Here is a 20,769-nt window from a genome sequence, read left to right as displayed (position 1 = left end):
GATAGCTCTTTCACACCAAGAAGAGCTCTGTTAGAAGTGTGGGCACGTTGACATAAAATATTCAGGGTTGTGATCTCCTTTGAGTATATAAAATGCATATGAACTCTTCAGACACTCACAGGCAGTGAAAGAGCAGTAGGTCTGAAAGTGCTTTTATTGAAAAAGCTGGCACCATCACAAATCATGCCTATAAAATTCCCCCAGACAAGATACTGGATTCTAAATTACAACTAATTTGTAAAAATGAAATGGAACGTACTACACATAGAAATAATTATAAGATGCAATTAAGTAGACATTTTCTAAGACATAAGTAACTGAAGGATCATAGAAGAAAAGTATCTAAATGGCATCTTCCTTTGAAACACTCAAACTAGCTTCTTGGACTCAATATTTATGAGTTCATTTCCATAGACAGTCGATGACATCGTGTAAATGAAGACTATATACATACCATAAATTGTATTGTTAGGGGAAAGGCCTCACTTAGACAATCCTATCTTATGAACAAATTTCTGACCACTCTGTAAATGGAAACCGCCCACTGAGATACTAAGTGGGAACACTAGGTACTGCTTTCTCTATTCTAATATACATTTTTAGATTAGACCAGTTGATAGAATATAACTAAAGAGGAATTATATATTCACAGAAAACTATTTTCCTATCCATTAAGAGAAATCTAGATTTGGACAAAATGCCCCCATCTGTCCCTCCCAGTCCCACCTTACCCTTATCCCCAGCTGGGAATAGGAGGCAGCAGGGCATCAACATTGGGACACTTCCTTAATATCTAACATAAAGAACCCACAATGAAATAGTCTGTATTCCAAAGTTTTTTTATTTCAAGTTCATTGAAAGAAATAAAATTATATTTAAAAAAATAGAGTAATCTCACAAACTGAGGAAAGCCAGGAACAAAAACAAGTACGTTTTCCTGAGAGGCAGGTCTAACAGCTGTAGAATGGACTTTCTCCTTCCTAGCTTTTGTCAAACAGAAAAAAATTTCCTATTTCTAAGGCATCAAAAAGCACTCTGAGTCGTTCAGGTACATAGTTTCAAGTCCTCTAAAGGGGATTATGAAATATCATAAACTGCTACAATTTCCTTTATTATCAAATATTAAATTGTACATAACTTCTACTTTTTTATGTAAATCTGAGAATTTCACACCCATGACTGGTCTGTGACCATAGTCTGGTCATAATTTATTAAAATCTTACTACTTCTTCGTAAGAATATTCAAAGTATCTGAGTTCACACCCCCAAAACAGAAAGGGGCCAGACACCAGAAGAGCTGTTCTTGATCTCTCACCACGTGCAGCCAAGACCAGTCAGAAAGTCTCCCATCCTGGGAGACTCGGATACAGCTAGAAATTGATATACTAAAGCCTAATTCCTAAACAACTGGACCTGCCAGCAAAGGCAGACCAAATCCTAATGGTTCATAAGTAACCTACAGAACAAAAGTTACAAAAGTAATTTTTACAGTTCTCAAAGCTCTAAACTTACCCTTTCCCCATGCTGGATTTCCCTCAATTTTATACTGATAATTCAAACTAAAAACTTTCATTCCCAAACACTTTGGTAAGATAGTCAAGACAATGGTTAACATTTCTGTCCTATGCATAAAGAACTGCTTGTGCTAAAGTTTTAATTTGCATAGGTACCAAGAAAGCTTGAACCCATTTTTCTAAATTTACCATTTCATGTTCTGATTTGAAATATTGAGTATACATTCCTGATTTCCCTAAAGCTTCTTTTCTAAGATAGCTAAGTCAATTCATATAACTGATAACCATTAATTCCATGGAGACATCAACTTCTAGTAGTTTTTTAGTAAGAGATTAAAATGTCTGTAACACCTATTACAGGTGCTTAGAAGATTCAAATAACCCAACTGCATCTCGAATTAGGTTAATTATATAACATTGATCAGCTATTGAAGGTTCAGTAGGACCTGTGGGTATCTCCTAGTTATTAAAAACACCTATTACCAGCAGATCAACACTCCAACCAAAGTAAACTGGTGCTGGACCCTAAGAGAAACACCTATCCTGTCTCGTGGATCTACAGGGAGTTAACCGTCCTAGGACAGTGGCTCTCATGGAACAACACTGGGCTCCTGTCACTTGCAGAAAAGGCTCATGGCAGGCTCATGGCAGGACGGTGGCCTTAATAATGGCTTCACTGAGCTTTAGTTCACTGTATGTCTTCTACCCAAGAAAAGAGCACAGACAGCACTCTTCCACCAGCCCAAAAGTACATCATGACTTACATGCTGACTACATTGTTCCAGGTGCTAGTATGAAACAGCAATGTGGCGGGAAATAACCAAGTTCAAATGCGATACCCAGTAACACAAACTTTTTATCAGATGAAACTCAGTCTTGTCACCAGCCCAGGCACCAAAAAAAAAAGAGACAGACAGACAAGACGCCACAGAGCCAGCAAATTTTAGTTAGCTTTCTGCTGCTTAAAAAAAAAAAAAGTGTCAACAAGGGCAATCAAAACTATCAAACATTGATATAAATCAGAGTAGAGATTCCTGATTTGAGTGATTGCCATTTTTTTAGTCTCAATAAAAACGTCAATATCCTGAGTTTTATCAACATTTTCTTTCTAAAATAATTTATGGGATATAAAAGCATACACATAATTAAACAGAAACAGTGGTACAAAAAGTCTGGAAGAACAGCCCACTAACTAGAAAAAGAAATATCACAAAAATATAAAGATGTGTTTAAGTGAAATAAATTAGAGGTTAAACCTTACACTTTCAAGTTTTCTTAGACTATTATTTTGGGAATTGATGATGCATTTTTCTAATAATCACTTGGTTAAGTTCAAACACCAAATAATCCTTCGTAAGAACATTTTGTTTTTAAAACTCATGGCCTCATGGCAGATATAGGAACACAGGAGAAACTACCTGCTGAATTAATATTCCAAATCCTAATCAGTAGCTTATACGATCAAACTATTAAGACCATTTTATTTACTAATTTGGCTGTCAAAATGGTATTTTAAAAATGCTTACTTTATTAGCATCTGCAGACACTAAAATTTTGGTACACAGGTTCTCTAAACTACTGAGTTGTTGGGGTGTTTCTTTTCAGGACACAAAAGATGCCAATTCAATGACCCAAAGGTATCCTAAAGGCATAATTCTAATATGCTTTACTTCTATTTTTTGAAAACCTTTTTGCTTCCTAAGTGTTATTTATGTTTTTAAGCCAAATAGCTACAAACTGCCTTTAAAATGCAATGGGTTTTCTTTACTTAACGTGACATCGCTACTCAAAAACTTGTACTTGTTGGGGAAAACAGTACTAATTATGCTAAACCAAGGTTTATGCTGTACATAAAATCACTCCAAATTACAAGTGATTGGCTTCTACAGTCCTAAGGATTTTTAATACATAATTTAGAATAAAATCACAAATAGATTAACACAGACAACATCCAACTTTTCTTAATCCAATTAACCAGGACACTTCTGTATGACTTGTCAGTTCCTCATTTCTTTTGAGGAACCATTTCTTGAGAAGTCAGGATTTATTAAGAACATCCAGGTGTGGAACTTTTTACCATATACCTTAAAAATTTGTTTCTTTGTCCCAGTATTATTTAAAACCAGAAATCTGAGTTACACGGCTAACATTTTTAGCTAATCAACTCTTCAGTGCTGACCCTAGAAAACAACCTTCAATGGGTCTTTGAAAAATGGAAAAAGACAATGTTCAGTCATTGATATGGTGGTGTAGGTCATCACCCCTTTAATGTTCAAGCCACAAGTTGTGGAGTTTGGAAGGGGTGCAGTCCACTGTCCTCAATTACCAGAATTTGTCATATTTTCAGTGCTACTGGGTTGCACGTTGTCTGCAAGATTGTGTGCATGCTCAAGGAACAAATCTTTCAGTACACTTAATTCCTTAGTCAGCAGTTTAATTTTTGCTTCCAACCGTTCATTCTCTTCCTTGAGCTGATTCACTCTCTGCAGTGTATCCTGTGCTTTCTGCTTGCTTTTCAACCGGCTCTTTTTCACAGCCATGTTGTTCCTCTCTCTGCGCTGACGATACTCATCACTGTTGCGATCCATGGGTGAACTCTTTTTGCTTTGCTTGCTTGGAGGTACAGCCTTACCTCCACCCCCAGGGCCAGCGGGCACCAGCTGAGGAACCTGCTGCAAGCCGCTGGCATGAGCCGGAGTATGAATAACACTTATTCCGTTCACTCCTGGAGTACTGTTCTGCTGCGATATCTTGCTCATTTGGGCACTCTCACTTGCCAACACAGAACAGGCAGAAACGAGGGCAAGGTGATCAATGGTTTCCACTCTCCACTGCCAAGAAATCTTCACATGTACCTAGTTAAGGAATAAACTGCATTAAAATATTTGAAATGACAAGATCAAATGAGATTAAACTTGCATGTGTGTAACAGCAGGCCAACATTATTTGATTATGCTGAGAAAAGTCTACAGCAACTGCCAACTGTTCCATGTTTTAGAAGTCTAAACCATTTAATTGAGAAAGGTAAGTTAGTACAGAAGCATCCTAAGGCCAAATTCAGCCCACCTGAATCCCTGAGGGCACTGCCCATCTGTGATTGTTTTTAAAAATGGGGGGGAGGGGGGACGACACAAGAATACCGCTAATTAGGTGGCAAACGTGAACTAATATTACTTGGCAACCTGCCAGAAAGAAATTTGAGACGTTTGGTTTAATCAGAAAATAACTGAGATCAATTAGGATAGAAGAGACACCTACAACGAAAGGAGGAAAACGTTTCAGTTGTTGGTTGAAGTCAAACAGAATGCTGTGGCAGAATGCCCCGACTCCAATAGTCACCAGGAATACTGGACTATGATCACTACATGTTCCTTATTCCAATATGCAGAGTGAGTCATCAAGGCCCTGACTTTTCTCCTAGAGGATATTTTATGGGATATTTTGAAAAGGTGTTTGTTGGCTTGTTTTTATTTTTTGAATAACTTCAAATGTTACAGAGATTTCCTAAGTTAGTTTCTTGGATCATAGATTTAGGAGCTCTGAGAAACCCAATTAGCTTCCTCATTCCACCATGCTTCTAATTGTGTTGTTTTCTTCTTTACATAATTAAAAAACACATCCAAACATAGTCAAAACTAAAACCACAAAGAAAGAAACAAAAGCTCTAAAGATGCATCCAGGAAGTACAAGTAATGGGACTCAGGCTAGACAGAGGCGAGCAGCGGCAGTGCCTGCACCCACGTCACTGCTGAAGGAGCTCGGAGCACATGTCCACTCTGCAGCAACTGCAGTGCTGCCTGTAGAAATGAAGTCACAGTTCCAAAAACTAGTCATATTTGGATTACTATAAATTCAACCAGGTCACTACAACTGCCTCAAGTTATGTCAAAAAGCAAACCTATCCTATCATCATAAAGCCACTTCAAAACAAACTTGCTGAGTGAACCGTGTCCACCAAGAGGTCAGAGCATTCTTAAAAATTTAGAAAGCAGTGTTATGAACCATAAAACTATCCTGTTCTTGTAAGAGAGTGGACAGAAGCCTCAGAATTGCGGGGATGGGACTCAGTGGAGCACAGTCACTTTCCTGAGAGGTGCCTTTGCATATCTATAGCTGGTAGCTAGTGTCTTAAGTTATCCAAATGGCTATGGCAATCCACAGTGCCAGGGAGATGGGAGGGGCCTTGACCACAGAATGGTGATGAAAAAGTTTAAGAAGCCTGCATGAGATTCTGTGAGTGGCCAGGACTGGTCACCACAATGACTGTGTCAAGGTTTTAAAAATAAGGTGGCAACCGTTTTGTGAGGGGAGCCAGGAAAGGAAGAAAGGAGCGAGGCAGAACGAAAGGCAGCAGCCATTTGGCACGCTGGGCCACGCAGTTTGAAAAGACTGCAGAGGCACCGCACCAGCCCGCCATGAGGTCTGGTGTGTAGGAAGAGAGCGATGATGTGGCAACTAGGCAGCTTTGTAGGAGAGCAGGTCCACCATGGGAGACGACCATGTGGCCTAGGCTAGTAGGACAGCAGGCACACCGCTGCTTTGATCGTGCCAGCTCCAGCTGACTCGGAGGCCACCAAGGACTTCGCCTTGCAGACCTGGACTCTTGGAACTCGGGACATGCAAAGAGGACTCTCTTAGGACTTGTGCCTTTCCTGGACTTCACCATGATCCAGTGCAACATGGCACATGTTTTCCTGGACTGTTATACGAAGGGTGATAGCATCATACCCCAGATCCTGAAGGGGACAGCTGACAGATAAGGGATGGGGAACTTTTGGGCATGTTTTTGGCTTTATAGCCTTTTGGGGAGCAAGGGAAGTGCTGGGTCTCGTGGGAGAACAGGTCTCAGAGCAGGAGTGTTCCCAGCCCCTGCCCCCTGAGGTTGGAATATTGTAAATCAAGACCTGTTTTTCTCAACACTAATTGTTGGGTCTTACACCAAGGCGCCACGTGAAGGAGCCATCTTTGCTCAGTAACATTCTCTTTTCACAAAACTGCTAAAACTACATAGTGTAAAAACCTGGAGCCAGAATATATGAAATGCCCCAAATGACTATATTTCAGAAAAGCTCAGTTAGTAGCCCTGGCTGGTGTGGCTCAGTGGATTGAGTGCCAACCTGTGAACCAAAAGGTCACCAGTTCAATTCCCAGTCAGAGCACATGCCTGGGTTACAGGCCAGGCCCCCAGTGGGGGGCATGCAAGGGCAGCCTATTGATGTATCTCTCACACATCAGTGTTTCTTTCCCTCTCTTTCCCTCTCTAAATAAATAAATAAAATCTTTTAAAAAAAGAAACAAAGAAAGAGGAAAGAGAAAGAAAGAAAAGAAAAAGCTCAGTTAGTAAACACCAATAGCTTCACCCAAACGTTTAGTCAGGCATTTCTATATAAACACCATCTATATGTCTGCTTTTTAAAATCTTTGCTTTTAAAAAGTCCATATTCCCTTTGGTTTTTGGCTTGGAGGAGGCCTAAGTGCAACTTTCTTTGGTCATCTTGAATCTGGATTAACCCAACACCAGCCACCTCCCCAATGCCTCCAAAGTTCAACCCCAACAAAATCAGTCGTATACTTGAGTTTCACCAGGGGAGGAAGTTGGTGCCACATCTGTACTGGCCCCCAAGATCAGTCTCCAAGAAAGGTTGGTGATGGCATCTTCATAGCAACCGGTGATTGGAAAGATCTGAGGATTACAGTGGAAGTGATCATTCAGAACACACAGGCCCAGATTGAGGCAGTGCCTTCTGCCTCTACCCAGATCATCAAAAGCCCTCAAAGAACCACCAAGAAACAGAAAGAAACAAAAACCATTAAACACAGTGGAAGTATCACTTTTGATGAGCTTGTCAACACTGCCCAACAGATACAGAGCTCATCTTCAGCTAGAGAACTCTCTAGAACCATTAAAGAGATCCTGGGGACCACAATTTGTGGGCTGCAATGTTGCTGGCTGCCACCCTTATGACATCATGGATGACATCAACAGTGATGCAATGGAATGTTCAACTAGTTAACTACAAAGGAAGGCCCTGACCAAGTAGCTCAATTGGTTAGAGCATCGTCCCAATATGCCAAAATTGGAGGTTCAATCCCTGGTATATGCAAGAAACAAGCAATGAATGCATCAATAAGTGGAACAACAAATTGCTGCTTCTCTCTCTCTCTCAAATCAATAAAGTAACTACAAAGGGAACTATTTCAATTAAAGATTATTTGACAAGCAAAAAATTTTTGTATCATTACTTTCAAACTGTTTTTAAAGCCACACAGGTGGCCTTGAGCTAGTGGGTCATCTGTTTCACTCCAGTACGAAGGCAAGATAGAAAGCTGCCTTCCAAAGCACGTGGGATAGTTGTTCCAAGTCTATCTTCAGTAATGGATACAATTTCCCCAGATAATTATCTATTTGGTATAAAGTGAACATTGGTGCTTTACTCAATTTTTAATAACTCATTTAACACCTCTACTGGGATTAGCTCAAAAATCATTAATCATCTTATTTTTTTATTTTTCATATAATATTTAACACTTTTAGTCTTTAAAGCTAATCTCTCCAGTCAACTCAGCAACAATGGGAAATGTAGAATGGTAAAATGCCTTCCAGCTGACAGTATACCGTGAACTGCAGTCACTAAACTCTTATTAAAGGTTCCAAATTCAGTGATGCTCACGCCCGTTTTTGTACTCAAAGACAGGCAAAGGCACTTCTACCTCAGTCTGATTCATCTTGCCAAGCAAGGTACTAGGCTGACTATAGTAGGTGAGGTTTTGAAAGTGAGCCCTTTGGCTTGAAAAACAAAAGGTAATATCAAACTGGTAAATCTGTAAGAAAGGGAAAATTGGGGATAATAAAAAGAACTCCAAAAATGTTTAAAAAAAAACCCAAAAAACCAGCACTTCAACCAAAGAAAAGCCAAGAAAGTAGTTTTTAAAGTGAAGAGATATCCACCCCAGCAGGTTGGCTCAGCTGGTTGGAGCATCATCCATACACCAAAAGACTGCAGGTTCGATTCCCAGTCAGGGTGCATACAGAAGGCAGCCAATCGATGTTTCTCTGTCATATCGATGTTCCTTTCTCTCCCCCTTCCTCTCTAAAATTGATAATTTAAAAAAAAAATCCTTTGGTGAGGATTAATAAGTAAACAAATAAAGAGGAAGACATATTCATTAAGGAAAATTAACCAAGTAAAGGGAGTCAAAGAGCAAAATGGTCATAACAACTTAACTCCAAACAGATTATAAATTTTGTTTTTATATTCAGCAAATAACTGCCTCTAAAAGTTACACATTTTATAGCTTACACTGTCATTTGTTTTTTGTTCCTTCCACAAACATACGAGTACTTAAAATGGGGGAAAAAAAAAAGTTTATTTCAAAGCTGGATAGTCAACCCTAAATGAAAGTCTGGCTCCTATGTGGACAAATACTATTCCAAAGTTCAGTCTACAGGAAGCAGGGTGGGGCCTTGTTTCCTTGCATGTGAATCATTCAAGCAGGAAGCAGTAGAAAAACTGAAAAGCAGCAGTGCTCAAGTGTGGTCCTTGGACCAGTGACATCATCATAGCTGCACCAGATCCAGACATCAGGAGCTTTAGGAATAGGGCTGAGCAGTCTTGTTCTAACAGGACCTCCAAATCATTCTGATGACACTGAAGTTGGAAAGCCACTACTGCAGATAACACTGGACCTTTAAAAAAACAGACTGAGTAGGTAACATTTTTTAAATTCAGATTTCTTAATTCAAGTAATGTTCATTCCAATTAGTAACACACTGAAAACTCGGTGTTAGAATGAGTAAAACAAAAATCAAAACTTTTCATTTAAGAAAATAAACCTGTAAAGAATTTCCCTAACGTTCTTGTCACTTTCCCCCCCACTTATGTACAACCAGATATTCCTCCCTTGGTCCTCCAAAATAAATTTTTCACTCAAATTTCCCTTGCTCCAAATCTGTTCGATCATTGATATGTGACAATTCTACCCCAACCCCAGAAAAAGACTATATCCACCATACCTCTCCATCCCAGTGCCACAGTTACCTCAGGCTGCCACCATCTCTTAGGGGCACTAGTCTCATCTGGTTTAGCAGTGTTCCCTCCAACCACTGTCTCTAGAGCAATCTAACACTCAAATCTGAGTGTCACACCCTCCTGTTGAAAATTCTTCTGTAGCTCCCACAAATTGGATCAAATCTAAGGTATTAACTCTCCCTCTAGCCCCTGTTCCCTTATACTTCACACTGAACAATACCAAGCTACCATCAGTTCTCTAAATGGCCCGTGCTTTCTCTTTAATTTGTGCTTCTGGTCAATTCATTATCTGAGTTTCTCTGTCAATGCCAGCCTACAGTGTGTCTCCCTGTAGTCTAGTCTAGAGATCTAGAGGCAGGTCTCTGTATTCATCTCCACATGGCCAGCACCTGGTGCTGGGCCACGCATAGACAGTGGTGGTGCTCAAGAAATATTTGTTACATACAGGCTCAAAAGGCTGAAAGAAAACATTTTTTAATGTCTTACATAAAAATGAGACACTCTAGCATTAAAATCTGTTCAAAACAACTGCAATTCAATCAAGAGTATTACTAAAACATCATGGTCTTACTACCTAAAGTTCAGTGTCCTTCTTAAAGGTGTATAGGAAAATAAAAATACAGTTCTGTTTGCTGTCTGAAGTCCCCAGTGAACATCATTCTTGTCTGGTTTTTGCTTTATTTCAGTTAAAAACTTTTATTTTCTGTTTAGCCCCATTGTTTTCCAATTAATAACCTCAAGTTCTTAGGCATGTGTTGCCAGGGCCTGAAAACTCTGTACTAAAAGTGAAGTCAAGGTAAGCAAAGTCAATATACACCCAAATGAGCAGCTACTTCTATTTAGTTGCAATGCTTCCTTCCTGGCTCCAAACAGGGGTCTATGCAGAAGGGTATATACCTTCAGGAGGTACATAAATATAAGAAGGAAATGTATGTTCATCTGTCTTTTTTAAGTGTCATTTTAAAATCCACTTTTGGTTTGATTTACATCATGCACAGTAAATAGTACATATACATTATTTATAAATATACATCTATTAGGAGATCATGCTCAGTTTTTTTTTTTACTGATAGGGCAGGGAAGCATAAAAGGTAGTAGACCAATGAACCTTACCTACTACTATAAGATACCAATACAAGAACCCATGAAGGCATCACCTCTCAAGAATGCGCAATAGACCTGGAATTGTGGCTACCTGCTCTGAGGTTGAGGCCCGCTATTCCAAAAGCCCGCCATGAGGCAGCTCACCTCCCCCTGCCCCTAGCAGTCCTAGCCTCAGGCGACTATCAGCAGACGGAAACTGTCCAACCGCCAACCGGCTGGCTATACCAGGGGCCAACTTAGCCTACCCTGTACTGCTTACATATTGCAAGTCTCAGAACTTCTTAAAAACTCACTCCTCCCTCACCCTCGCTGCTGGTGTCTGTCCTGGCCCCAGCCTGCCGTGTTGTATACTCAATAAACCATCTCGTTCAGCATTTGGCTGCTGCCTTTTCTACCTCTGCCAACCCTTGAAACCTAACATTTTGGTGCCGAAACCTGGGAGGGCTAGTCTCAGCACCCAGGGGCTTGCAGCCAGGGGAGCAGTGGGCTGCAGCAGCACACCTAGGCTAACCCCCTAATCCTGCCACTCAGGACCACAGCTGCCTTCCTCAGACCCAGACTTTCGCGGACCCAGTCAAAGATGAGAAACCACTGAGGACCAACCTTCCTCTGCCTGGCTTTTCCATCCACACCAGCTAAATTTGGGTAAGAAGTCTTCCCTTTTCCTGGGTGTCTCCTTGCTGTTCTCAGCCGTCCAGGGTGTCCCTCAGCAGTCCTAGCACTAGGCAGAGACTACCTACTCCATTCAAAGGGAGTGAGACAAAGCGATGCCCTTCTCTCTTTTCCATTTAGGGAGCGTTCAGAACACCCCTCAGTGCCCCTTGATCGGGCAACAGGGATGCACTTGTCCTGTCTCCGGGTCCTGGACCCTCACAGTTAAGCTGCTGGGCTCTCGGGAATTCTCCTTATCCTCCTCCCTTTAATCATGGGAACTGGCCCTCTGGGATACTGATCCCTAACTGAGATAATCAGTCCATATGGCCCTTTAATGGGACCTTGGATCCTTCAATCTTAACTGACCTAGGCAATTAACTTCGCTGCCTCAGCAAACAGAGTTTTAAGTTCCATACATTCAGGCCTTTGAGTTGCAGCAGTGCCCTTCCCTCCCTTTGCAAATCCTGTTCCACTGACCAAATCATCCTCCTTCACTCGCCCCTCCCCAAACCCAGCTGTTCTGATCCTACTGATTCAGTTGTTTCCCCTCTGACTCACGAGACCCTTTCAGATCCTGTGGAGGACTGCCTCTTCTCCATCCCCTCTGTCCCCTCTGTCCCCCTCCTCTGCATGCTCTGGCAGACCCCGAACGGCCCGCAACTGCCCCTCTACCTAAGGGGGATACGATTTCTCTACCTCCCCTAACTCAGCTACACAGGGGTCCCTCCCTGTGCTCCTCTGCCTCTGCCTGGCCCAGCAGGAGTAGCTGCACCTCTGATAAGCCCCCTGCTGCACTAGACTATCTCCTAGTTAAAGCCTCTTCACACTCCCTCCCCTTTCAGCTTCAGCTTGACTGCCATCTATCCTTCCTTCCCCTCTGGGAGGTTGTGGGACCCCAGGGACCCATAAGGGTATGTGTCCCCCTCTCCCTCTCCAGCCTCTCCCCGGTTCGTATTCCTCTGACCCTACTCGCTTCATCAAAGAATTCCAATATCTCCCTGTTTCTTATGACCTAACTGGGTGGGATCTCTAAGACATTCTCTCTCTCTGTCTGTCTGCTGAGTAAAGGAAACGCACTTGGTTGGCAGCCCAGAGGCATGGCAACATCCTAAACAGGCAGAACTCTAACCATGGCCCCACTGGCCCAACAGCAGGGAATCGGGCTCCGCCTTTCTAGCCAGGCTAAGGGAAGCACTCCAGCATTTCACTAACCTAAACCCTGACTCCCCAGAGAGCACCCTTCTTCTCCATATACATTTTATTTCCCAGTAAGCTTCCAACATATGCTGCAAACTCCAAAAACTTAAGAGGCAGGCCCTCAAACCAGTCAGGTTGAATTAGTTAATCAGGCCTTCAAGGTCTTCAACAATCAAGATGAAGAACGTGCCAATCATGAACTCAGGCTTTCCAATTCCTGGCTTCTGCTCTGAAGAGTCCTGCAAACCTAACCCCTCAAAAGGCAAAAGTCAGGAACTGTCTAACCCCCAATAAAGCTGCTGCCTCTGGTGCCAGTGACTGCCTATGTCCTTCAAAGGTATCCTTATCTGCAGACAGGAATTTAGCAACTTCTCTGTTCACAGACTCAACTCCAGCTCTACCCTCCAGGGGACTGCTTCAAGTGTGGCAAGCCTGGACATTGGGCTTAACAGTGCCCAAATCCCAGAGCTCCCCACCCCTCATCCCAGGACTGTGCCCACTGTGTAAAAAACTAGAAGACCACTGGAAATTCAACTGTCTCCAAGCCCCTCGAGGCACAGAAATATCAGTTACCCACCCAGAACAGACCCTGACTTTGACCTCCCAGAGCTTCTGGAACTTGCAGTGGAGGACTGAAGCTGCCCAGAAACCACACGGGCATTCAGGTCTATCTCCAGGACAAAGCCTCAGGTAACTCCAATAGTAGCAGGTAAACCAATATCTTTTCTTATTAATATGCCAGGCCATTTACTAATTCCTCAATCTTGATTGTTGGGGTTGGCGGCATAGTCTCATAACCGTCACTACTCCCCTCATTCCATGCTCCTCAAAAGAACAAGTTTTTGCTCAGGTATTCTAGACAAGCTTGAAGTCCAGGTACTCCTTCCCTCCCCTCAGCACTCAAATGGCATTTTCCTCCTGACTCTGCCCACCCACCACTCCCACTCTCTTCCCTCATCAGCCACTTGATTCTGTTTAGTATAATTATTATGTGTCATGGTATGTTACTCAAATACTTAACTTTCAAAAAAAAAATTCATGTCTCTCAATGCAAAGAACTGAAGTTTTGTCAGCCTATATTAATGCCACATACCTTTTATTATCACTTTAAATAGTCGAATACCATTTTGTTACTGAGCGGAGTCCCCAAAATCCCCAGAGCCTGCGGTTGGGGGATGGAGGAAGGGGGCAGCTTTCAAAATGCTTTTGCATATCTGTGGCTGGCAGCTAGTGTCCTAATTATGCAAATGACTTTGGTTCTTCCAAGGCCCCATAAAGATGGGAGGGGTTCGACCATGGAATGGTAGAGAAAGAGCCTATGGGGCCCTGCACAAGGTTCTGTGAATGGTCAAAACTGGTTACCATACCCACTGCCTCACAGGCCACGGTCAGGGATTTAAAATTAAGGCGGCAGCCATTTTAGAGAGAGAACCACATGGTTTGCAAGGAGGAAAGAGAGGTCAATGCATGATCCAATGTAACACGGCACATGTTTTGCTGGACTGTTATACAGAGGCTGATGACATCGCACCCCAGATCCTGAAGGGGACAGCTGACAGATAAGGGATGGGGAACTTCGGGGCATGTTTTTGGTTTATAGCCTTTTGGGGAGCAAGGGAAATGCTGGGTCCCATGGGAGAATAGGGTTCTGAGCAGGAGTGCTCACAGCCCTCCCCAGTTTGGAGTTTTTTAAATCAAGACCTGTTTTCCTCAACACAAGTTGGGTTTTACACCCAGGCGCCATGTGAAAGAACCCCCTTTCTCTCTGTAACAATTTCATAATATGTATTCCTTGGTTGACCAGATTTCCAGGGTTAAAAATTTTAAAGACTTTTCCTTATGGCTTTGGGGTATTTCAAAGGACCCTGGAAATATCTCAAGGATTTATTTTTTTCTTCTTAAAAAAAAAAAAAGAAAAATTTAGAGTAACCACGCTTAATACATTTTAAAATACATGGAAAGCTTTGTCAAACAAGGAAATAAATGTCTGAAACACTGTTAACTTCTAGACCTAGGAACTACTAGGTCCTGGAACAACAGGGTAATTAACTGCCTACTCAGACTCATTACTGGTTGCAGAAACAGCTGATTGCTTCTCTCCCCATTCTAGGGCAGGACAATATGTACAAGCCCACCCCCAGCTGGTATTTTTACAGAGATTGCCTGCCTCTCCTCCTTAGCTGCTGAGGCAGGTGGAATAAGCACTCTGTTTTTATATCAACACTAGTGGGCAGGTTGTAGAAAATTTAGTTTTAAAAGAAAATACTAACAGCATAAAATGTGCAAAAATAAATACTGCCAGTGACCCCTCCCAGCTCAGGGCCGCCTTCTCCTATTTTTCCTCTCCCCTCCAAACCATGCTAATTAATACCCTTAATAACCCCAATAATAACAACTTGGTTTTTTCTCTTAGTAGGTCCCTGTCTCCTATGCCTTCTAGTAAGTTTTGTCGACAGAACAGTGCCGGCTGCCACCAATCAAGCTGTCTGTGACATGCTCCTACTCTGTACCTTGCTGTATCAACCAGTATCTCAAGAAGAAATACAGCGACAGCTCTGTCCTAAATTTCAGTTTTGAAGCAGTTTCAGAAAAATTGATCTTTGGCCCAACTCCCCAAAATCAATAAAACAAAGACAAGAACCTTAGACATAAGACCTGGGTTCTGGGAATCCAGGCCTGGTTTTAGCAAGCCCCACAGTAACTGCTGGTGTCAGGGACTGCCTAGCCCTCAATAAATCTGCTGTCCCTGGCACCAGTGACTGCCTACGTCCTTCAAAGGTATCCTTATCTGTAAATAGGAATTTAGCTACCTCTCTGTTCTCAGAATCACCTCCCACTCCCCTATCTGAACCATCTGCAGAAAGGCCCTTCAACTCCCTCCTCCCTTACCCCCTTTAAAAAAAACCTGCCTTATATTTGTTTGCAGCCAACACCTTAGGGTCTCAGCTGGCCAAATAAATCCTTTTACACTAAAAAAAAAAAAAAAAAAAATCTGGAATGTGAGGTTGATGCCCCCCAAGAGGCAGCTCACCTCCCCCTGCCCCTAGCAGTCCTAGCCTCAGGCGACTATCAGCAGATGGCAACTGTTCAACCACCAACATGCTGGCTGTACCAGGGGGCAACTTAGCCTATCCTGTACTGTTTACATATTCCAAGTCTCAGAACTTCTTAAAAACTCACTCCTCCCTGACCCTCGCAGCTGGTGTCTGCCCTGGCCCCAGCCTGCCGTGTTGCATACTCAATAAACCATCTTGTTCACCATTTGGCTGCAGGCCTTCTCTAACCTCCAATGACCCCCAAAACCTAATACCTGCCTTTATCATTACTGTGATCAGATGAGGCAATCTTACACCATACGTCCAAATTCAGCCCCCATGAGATCCTATTTGTCTTTATCAAGCACTCGCCATGTGCTGTTAAAATCCCTAGGGAAGAAAGAGCCTCTCAGTAATCAGATAACTTTGCTCATGCTCTTGTAAATTTAAAGGATATTCGGGGGGTGGGGGTGGGGGGTGAGGATGAAGTTTTGTCTCCATGCTTTTTTAGGCAGGTATTAAAAATGACTGAATCAGCCAATGTGTCCATGAAGACACTGAAAACTTCTTCCGCTCACTAGCATCCTGTAATTACTGTTTACAGTAAGTTCTTCCAGAAACAGCATCAGCTTTAAGAATAGCTTATCTGAAATACCACTCAACTGGGAATAGCTGACCAGGTTTTAACTTTTAAATATCAAAAACTTGGATGCAGAATTACTTAGGAAAGCAGGCCCTTATAGTATTTTACTTCAAAAACTTCTTTGGTAGTCGCATATCCTATTTAAATTAAGAACAGGCTCTTCAAATAAGAATTCAAGTAAGTGCATGTAGGCTCAGACACAGAACTACCAATTTTTGTGCAACCCCTAGTGTTAAAAGCTTCCTGAAACTGACACATTTTAAGATGCCAGATGAAGCATAAACCTCAGACAAGAGAAAAACCAAACACTTCGGCCTCCTGAAGAGAAACACGCACGCTTACTTAGAAAAACAGATCATCCTTCCCCTCAAACCTGCACTTCCATCCTCCCCATCTCAGGTACCTCTGCTAGCTGCTTTCCCACTGTGTTCCCCCTACCATGCTAAGGACGCGCTTCGTGTCCTCTTTTCTATTCAACTCGTGGTTGCCGCACCCTCATCTCACCTATGTAACCTGCAGGGTACTCAACTAGAGCTTCCTAAGTGACATAATAGTATTTCTCTAAAGTCACGTACTTCAGTATCATCTGCTTTTCCTACTTTACCTCTCTACTGACTTCTGAACAGAATTCTCAACGACCCCATACTGAGCACTTTTAGAGGGACAGGAAATACCCTATGAGGCACTAAAACAAGATACGGTCCACCTCCTGCTTTCCTGGGAACACCCTTCATCCCCAGGGGCCAATATGAGCCGGGCTTGTCACAACTGCACGTTTCACAGAGGGCTGGGTTTTGGAGGAGGCGCAGCTCGGCTTCCATCCTGTCCGGGGCCAGCAATGAGGGGCGCCCGGAGGAGCACGGGGGTCGACGGGTGGCGCCGGGGCGCTGGGCGGCAGCCAGGGATGAGCTCAGCGGCCCCGCCGGGTGTTGCCGGCAGGTTGCATCAGACGCCGCGCGGGGCCGCCGCCCGCGACGCCGGCTGCGGCTGCGAGGGACCTTCCCGGCCAGCCGGCCTCTGCGGGCGGCGCCGGGTCTCCTCCGGCTGGGCCTGCGCCGGGGACCGGGTGCACGCGAACGGCCGGCTCCACCGCGGCCTTCTCCTCCTCTAGCCCGCCCACCCGCCCGTCCGTCCGCGGCCTCCTTACCTGCACCTCCAGCCCGCCCGCCCCCAGGCGGCCTCCACTCCGAGCGGCCCTGCACTGAGCGGCCCAACCCGACCCAGTCCTCGCAGTTTGCGCGAGGAGGAGCGAGGGTTACGAAACCCACAGCCTCCGCCCGTTCCTCAGCCACCAGCTTCCTTTCCTTGCCCGGACCGCGCGTGCTGCCGCTGCCGCAAGGCCAATGGGAGCGTCGACCTGTGGGCGAAGTGCCCACCCCTTGCAATAGGCAGGACGGCTAGCCAATCACGGGTGGCTTGGCTACAGGAGGCCGGCACTTGGCGGAGGCGTCCACCAAGGCGCCGCGGGACTGGCTGGAGTGGTGGGAGAAGAGGGTCGCTCGGGGTGGTTTCGGCTGCCCCTCGGCAGTTAGCACTGGGCAGCTGCCAGAAGCCCTGGGCCCCAGTCGTGAGAAGGGTTCTGTGGGAGTTGGAAAACCATAGTTTTGTGAAGGCAGGATTGTCTCTGGAAAGCACGGTGTCCTGAGGTGATTGATTGAATCACCAAGTTCTGTTTCGGTTCCATAGCGTCCTCGGGGCTCCCCCTCGCAGGGACAGTTTCCCAGAACGACCCACCAGTATTGCGTCCCGGGACGTGGGGCACCTGGCCGCCTCCTGACTGCGGACTCAGATGGAGCCTGGAGAGAAGTCCTGGACCTCAACGCACACTTGTTGAAAATGAATAAAGCACAATTGTCCCAACGTAGGATTAGAGTTGATGTCGCATTGGTAACACTGCAGACAGTGGTTCATTGTTAAAGAAACGAATTAACGTTCCACGATCGGTTTCAGTGTGGTATCTTCCAGGAGAATAGATTGAGAGACATGATCTCAAAAAACGAATGGCAATCCAGTTTTATCGAAGTCAAGTCGCAGGAGGATCTGAAAGCATCTTAAAACCAGGAAGCCGGGTGCTGGGTGGAGGACAGCCATTCAGGATAGGTTTGATTGCTTCCTCTTTAGCAATTCTTATCGTCCAAAAAACAGTCTTTGAAAGAGGAAACATTTCTTCATCGCCAAGGCTATGGGGACCAGCTCTCGACATAAGACTGTTTCGAGGAATCAGGAGAGGACAAAACATTTGCAAAAATATAAATAAAAATAGGACTGTAACTAAAGGTGAACATCGATAACAGTAAAAGCACACTTGGCAGAATGACACATCATCAAAACCAGTATGCTGCTTTCATTTTGGCCCTCAGTGTTCTGAGTTGAAATTGCTTTGATCAAGATTTTAGCACTATTAAAGTTGTGAGGGAGGGAACTCCAGAAGCGCCCCAGGGGTAAGACAAAGGACATGGATACTGGACAGGGACCCTGTTCTAAGACTGGTTTTCCGTGCTTTCTGGAAAATCACTGAATCATGGTGAATCATGACTGCACCTATGCAGAAGATACTACATGACCCCTGCTTCGTTATAATAAATTAGCATTGTGGGACCTCCTTCCCCAGTGGCCAATCAACCGCATGCGCAGTAGCTTAAAAGTTACATAACCATTTGTACATGTGCAATAAAAGCCCATCAAAACTAGACAGGAACTACCTGTCATATAAGAATAGAATCCCTCTAGCCCCTGAAGTCAATCTGCTCAGAATTGGCCTGCTCCCATGTTCTGTGGAGTGTACTATCGCTTAATAAATCTGCTCTCCCTCTTTTTGCTATAAACTCTCTGTGTGTCCAGTTCAGTTCTTTGTCTGCGATCACCAAGAACCTGGTTACCTGTGCCCACCTGCAACACTTTTTGTGAGCCATTGCCAGGAGAAGACACCTGAGAGGTAAGCCCCCATTGCTGCCCTGGTGCCCAGGGATGTCCCCTTTCCATTGCCATCTATTCCGTTTTGGTGAATCTGATGTTTCCAAACAGAAGGTCAGCCACTAAATTGCAGGTATGGGTTGGGCAGTTAAAAGCCACAACGGTGCTCTCTGCTTGAAACACCTATGATAGGATAACCTGCGTGCGGAACGGGGTTACCTTAGCCCCTGCCAGGTGCAAGAAAATGTCCACACATCAGTCAGGCACACTGTGAAAATCACAAGACATTGCCCCACCCTGCAACTGCTCCCTCATAGACACAGTTTGACCTTCCGTCCAGGATATCAGTCACCACCTCACCTGTGCTATGGCTTCCTTTTGCAGTCTCCTCATCAGGCCCACAAATAGTCTTTTACGCTTCTCCTCCCTGGCTGACTTTTGGCCTTTATATCTGCACCTGTACCCTGCTTTCCTTTTGTGTAGGAAGGGTTTCTGCTGTATTTGTACCCAGAATATCTATTTTGGGGTCACTAATAGTTCCATCGCTAAGTATAGTTGCAGGAACAAGCCACTCCCATCTTTGGTGCATGTATGCTATCATTGCAAACAGCAACATTAGCCAGAGCCACTTAACAGGTGCCTACTGGTCATTTGTCACCAGAAATGGCCATGTGGAGCCACTCTTACCCAATTAGTTTAATTTGACATTCTAAAGTGGTTTATTTGCCTCTATAGGGTTATTTTAACTTCCCCTCTCAGCCCGTCATCCCGCTATGAGATCCACCTCCAATATGAAGAGGGAGACCTTTAGACATCTCTTGAGGTCCCTTCTGGGGAAATTTCAGGCTCAGGTACAATTTCTTAGAGCTCTGGAAAGTTTAGATAGAATACTGGAGTGTTTTCTTTGTGATTTGGAAAAGAGTCATTTTATAATAAGGTCCTCTTGGTGCCCCTCTTGGTGGTTTAAAGGGCCAGAAACTATTTTGCTAGTAAGACACCTCCTTTGACCCAGACCTTAAGGTTTACAGGAAGATGAGGGTCTCCATAGATGGAGAATACAGGAACGGAAATGTACTCAGGCTACCTGGGTAGAGCAGTGGGCCTGAGGTCTTCAGGATTATAGGCAATTGCTCGAGGATGCTGGAATTGTTCCCTCCCTACAGTTCTTTGCAGCCTGGACACTCACGAGGACCATGAATTATGCAAATAATGTCCAGGGAACTCAAAACCTCTGAACTGAACATAGGAAAAGAAACAAAACTAGACTGTGGTGATCCTCTCAAGTCTCAGATTTCTGTTGGCCAACACTCACTAGGATTTCTTTCACCAGAGACACCTGGTAGGTTGGTGGGATCCCTGGGGGGCGCCCTATGACCCATTAGGAAAACTCCTGAGGCAAGGAAAGAGGGACACCTGTAGATTACAAGGGAGTATCTTTGTGGGTGTTTTTTTTTCTTCTTCTTCTCTTTAGAATCACTGCAGTCGAGATGGGAACAACAACTTCTATCCCTTCCAAATCACCATTGGTTTGCATTCTTAGCAATTGGGATAAAATTGACTCTAAAAATTTTTTAAAGAAGAAATTCATTTCCTTTTGTAACACTGCTTGGCCCCAGTACAAAATAAGGGATGGAGAGATATGGCCTAGAACAGGAACAAGAATTTTAATACCATATTAC

The 20,769-nt window shown here is 43.9% G+C and overlaps 1 protein-coding gene across 1 annotated transcript; it reads right to left on the bottom strand.

Annotated features, from left to right (window-relative positions):
• Positions 1-823: 823 nt before the first annotated feature.
• Positions 824-17,520, bottom strand: CEBPG (CCAAT enhancer binding protein gamma). The gene is made up of 2 exons (XM_090260508.1): positions 17,325-17,520; positions 824-4,369 (listed from the first exon to the last, which is right to left on the bottom strand). Exon 2 carries the CDS (start codon positions 4,271-4,273, stop codon positions 3,833-3,835), a length of 441 nt encoding a protein of 146 aa, XP_090116634.1. The 5' UTR covers positions 4,274-4,369; positions 17,325-17,520; the 3' UTR covers positions 824-3,832.
• Positions 17,521-20,769: the final 3,249 nt, after the last annotated feature.

The sequence above is a fragment of the Furipterus horrens genome, unplaced genomic scaffold (assembly GCF_987537825.1).
Source record: "Furipterus horrens unplaced genomic scaffold, mFurHor1.1.pri manual_scaffold_13, whole genome shotgun sequence".
In the NCBI taxonomy this organism is placed as follows: domain Eukaryota; kingdom Metazoa; phylum Chordata; class Mammalia; order Chiroptera; family Furipteridae; genus Furipterus; species Furipterus horrens.
The sequence above is the reverse complement of the archived record's forward strand: the minus strand, read 5'-3'. Positions and strand labels throughout refer to the sequence as shown.